The sequence below is a fragment of the Ictalurus furcatus genome, chromosome 9, assembly GCF_023375685.1.
Source record: "Ictalurus furcatus strain D&B chromosome 9, Billie_1.0, whole genome shotgun sequence".
Taxonomy (NCBI): domain Eukaryota; kingdom Metazoa; phylum Chordata; class Actinopteri; order Siluriformes; family Ictaluridae; genus Ictalurus; species Ictalurus furcatus.
The window spans coordinates 7,830,185-7,834,470 of NC_071263.1; the positions used below are offsets into that span (position 1 = coordinate 7,830,185).

The window sequence follows — 4,286 nt, forward strand, 5'->3', positions numbered from 1 at the left end:
TATGGTAAAATGTTTTTTTTTTTTTTAATATTCATATACATTTGCATTACATATACAAAAACCATAGTTGTGCAAATCCTAGAAGGGTGATCTGGTTTACTGTCAATGTCTCGACCAGCATAGCTGTAGTCTTAAAGACTAGTATTACAAACTGTGTTAACAAAAGAACAATATATTCTGATGCACAGCATCCATCAATATTTAACATTACAAAAAATAATGTGTCAGAATAGTAAACACATTCTGAAGATTAAACTCCGATATGTTGGTTTTACATGCATCATTTTTTATTTTATTTTTTAGTTATATTTATTTATTTACTTTTAGCCCAATGTGTTTTGTGGATCCCTTTCATCTTCATGCTTTACAGTGCAGGTCCATTACCAGTGAACCAATAAAGAAAGTTCTACCAGCATACGCACAAAACACATTCTATACATTGTTCTTCGCTATACGAATGCTTCGACACGTGATACTGACAAGTTGGTTTTTTGTTTTTTTTTTAACGAAAACACCAAACATCACTGAATACAGTGGAATATACAGTATCTTTATTTCGCTGAATATAAAAGCTGAACTGCCAGATCAACAGCCTGTAATACAGAAACTGGGCCTCATTTATCAAGCTGGATACGAACAAATCTATTCATAAAATTGTTCATAGGAACATTTACATCATAAATGTGCTATTCAGGAAAATCCAGTTAGTGAAGAAAAAAAAAAAAAAAAGGATCCTACGAAAGCTCCAGAGTTCGTTTAAATTTACATATAAGGACTCAATAGGGTGAATTATTATCGCCAATTATACGATTAGAAGCCAATCATTTGATGAGTTACTGAGATACTATATACAGATCACATGGTCGAGTTTAAAATTGCGTAAATATATGAATCAATTTCAATTACACACAAATTTAATGAAAAGTGTTGAAACGCGCTTCATATTAATGACTTGAAAGAAAGCGATCCAAAACAATCCGTAAATTAAGACGAATAACACTAGCCGTTCAGTTAGGAGAAAAGAAATAGCACCCTATAAAGGGAGAAAGAGTTAGTGTGTGTCTATGGTAGCTAAAGTATTGCAATGGCAGAACTGCGGTACAGGAAGTTTTAGCACACTTTTCACTTGGGAGTAGAGATGCACCGATGTATCGGCCGATACAGATTACTGATTATTATTGTAAAGGTAATTTTTCACGCTATGGGCATCGTCCAATAGTTTAAAAACATCCGATGATCAGGGCCGATTATATCCTGTCAATCAAAAGAGGGTGGGAAAACACATCGATTTGGTGCTGTGAGTAAAGATGATGTCTCTTGTGTGGAATGATGACAAAACTGCAGTTTGTAATCTCTGCACTGCTAAAACCGTACGCTGCAGCAGTGAAGCAGGAGTTTCGCGTTGAGTCAATTTTTTTTTTTTTTTGCCGCACTGCTCAGGCTGAATTAAAGCGCCAGTACACTGTTGAAAGATTGAAATGAAGATGAGTTGAGAAAAAAAGTATATATGGCACAGAAAAATATATTTGTAGGAGTAGTATATTTCATATTCAATTAATGTTAATATATGAAAAAGTTGATATTATATATTACCAGTTTGATGTTAATGAAGTAGAAATGCTTTTGTTTGTAGTGAGTGAATGTGAGACTAACAGGAGGTTTTTTAGAATTCAGTAAATGTTATTATGAATTAATAACATTCAATAAGTTCAGAAATCTTACTTTAATCTTCAGAATTGAGTTCATGTGTTAATGTTAATTTGAGTAATGTGTTTTCTGTTTATGAGACCAGTTACTGTGAAACAACTTGTTGAAATGGAGAGAATAAAGTTTTTATATGCATTTCCTTCAGAATTGTGGATTTAATTATTATTATTTTATAAGAAGGTATAAAAGGCAGAACTATCGGTATTGGCCGATATCACTCGGAATAATCGGGTACCGGTATCGGCTAAGAAATTTAGGATCGGTGCATCTCTACTAATTAACTACTAACTACTCTTTCATCATTTAGTTATTTTCAGCCCTTTCATTTTTTTTGTGGGCATCACTAAATGCAAAACAGTGGACTGGCATTTATAAACAAACACGCTGGAGTATGAAGAAAAGTATTTAGCAAAAATAATCTTACAGGAATTTTTAGTTTTGTTTTGGCTTATGAAAACATTTACACATTACTTTACTAAAAGATTGATAAATGAGGCCCACTCATTAAATTTGTCGGATTTAATTATTTATTTAGAAGAAAAAAAAAAAATTTTTAGTGAAATATTTATTTCTTTTTAAGCTAATATCCTAAAAAGGGTAACATGTAGGTTACAGAGAACAAATAGGTCCCTCTTACTTTTCTCTGGCTGAAAGGCAGTGCTGCATGTTGGCACCTTTACCATCACAGACAATTATATACTTTCGTTTGCTTTGAGGTGAAACCCCTTCGCTCTTTCTGCTCCATCTTGAACACTGTGGCTATCTGAGACCTCCCCTACCCTGGTCATGATCCAAAGGAGAGCACAATCTGTCTCTCAAGAAACTGTGCCTACACCGTCTCAGGAGAACCAGCCTGAGACTCTCGGCACACTCTCGTGTTTGGTTGATTCTCCTCATCGGTTCCTGCTCTGTTTTTCCCAATCCTGTGATCTCGTAACATCCATGATGAGCACCGGGCCCTCTGGCATGATAGAAAAATCTGTTATAAAAATGTTACAATGCTACAATGCTAATGGTAGAAGTTGGGAGGAAAAAACAAACAAAATCATTCAATAAAAACTACACTGGATAAAAGCCTCCCGAATTAATAACTGATTTCTTGCGTGTGTGTGTGTACACTGCTATTCAAAAGTTTTCGAATGACATTTCATCATCAGGGAATGAGCTGAAAATCAAACGATATTAATGTGTATAATTGAAATGAGATGTGTTCACTTTTAACTGATACTAGTAGAGCATTTCCCTGAATTCCTGATTTCACTGGGAACAAGCTAGATCGAATTACAAAAGGTTTCAATGTTGATAACTAAAAGTACGTTGTCACACACAACACTAGCACCATCTTGAGTCAGAAATATGGGCTAAACGAGCTTCCCCTTCGATTGCACTGGTCTTTTATGAAGCACTTCTTTAAGAAGGAAAGTTTCTTGCAAAGACCAAAGGTTGTGTTTGCAGAACTGTCAGATCCCAGAGGAGCTTAATAAAAGGAGTTATAAAAGCACTGACTCCGGATAATAACGATGATACTTTAAAAAACGTTTCATGATATGATTATATCACAACACTGATATAGTACCGTCGTATTAACCTGCCGTTATGCCGTCATTTAAAATTATGCCGCGAAATTTTAAAAATGTAAGCACATATGGGCAACAATTTCCTTTCGTTTTCTTTAGAGTACTGCTGTTTTAAGTGGAGATGATGCAGTGAATACATTTTACAGTCCGGAATTAGGAACCTAACTGCGGTACAATGTTGTAGTGTCATAAAGGTTTTAAGATTTTTCTGAATCACCCTGTATTTATGCTACGGTTGCATTTATATTTCTTTTTTTTTTTTTAGTGCTAGACCTTCAGGAGTGTTCAAACCTGATTTTGGACCTAAAGTGACAGTATAAGGGGTGTGATACAGAACAATAAACTATTTATTTAAAATATTTAGCACTTTGAGTTTCAGTGACATGAAAATGACAGTGGTACTGACCAATGGGATAATTGTCCAGGTGTCATGGGTCAGGCAGGTCTGAGGTGTCCACTGTGACTTTGATGAAGATGGTGTCATCTTTAATGTAGGTGCCGTTCTCCAGCACGGTCTGGGCGACAAAGAGTGGACAGCCCGAGGCAATGTTCATCTCCCCCGTGGGCCGCCGGAAGCTGCTGCTGTTTGGGTCAGGCTTGAAGGCGTCACCCAGGTGCTTGCGTGTAGGACCCTGGTCCATCAGCATGAGTGTCACTTTTTGGCGGAAAGGCCACGGCAGCAGAGCATCATACTCACCACGCATCACTACGAAGAAGAGCGACAGGTGCGTGCCCTTTCCCATGCCGTCACCATTCAGGTAAACGCGTGCGCACATCTTGTAGCCAAAATAGCCCGTGTAGAAGGGCTGGCTGTAAAGCGACAATGTTTTAGAAGCCACTGCCTCTTGCTTGCGCCGTCTGTAGTCACGAATCTTCCAAATAAGAGTTCCGTTGAAGCTGGCCGTCTCCAGCACCTGCAGCTTAAGGTCCATGTCAGCCAAACGAATGTCATGCACGCTGAGCAGCTCGTCATGCCGCGACATCTGGGTCTCTAATGAGGCT

The 4,286-nt window shown here is 37.3% G+C and overlaps 1 protein-coding gene across 3 annotated transcripts in view; it reads right to left on the minus strand.

Annotated features, from left to right (window-relative positions):
* The window catches only part of traf3 (TNF receptor-associated factor 3), a 17,856-nt gene continuing 13,570 nt past the window's right edge, over nt 1–4,286 (minus strand). The window contains exons 11-13 of one of the 3 annotated variants that reach the window (XR_008386817.1): nt 3,691–4,284; nt 2,345–2,668; nt 1–1,462 (exon numbers count right to left, since the gene is read on the minus strand). Coding sequence is in view for 2 of the 3 variants with exons in the window: in XM_053633391.1 (XP_053489366.1) it covers nt 3,713–4,284 (572 nt within the window). In the remaining variant the exon portion in view is untranslated. Of the gene's footprint in view, nt 2,687–3,690; nt 4,285–4,286 lie in introns of all 3 variants that reach the window. The other 2 variants (XM_053633391.1, XM_053633390.1) reach the window with 2 other exon arrangements.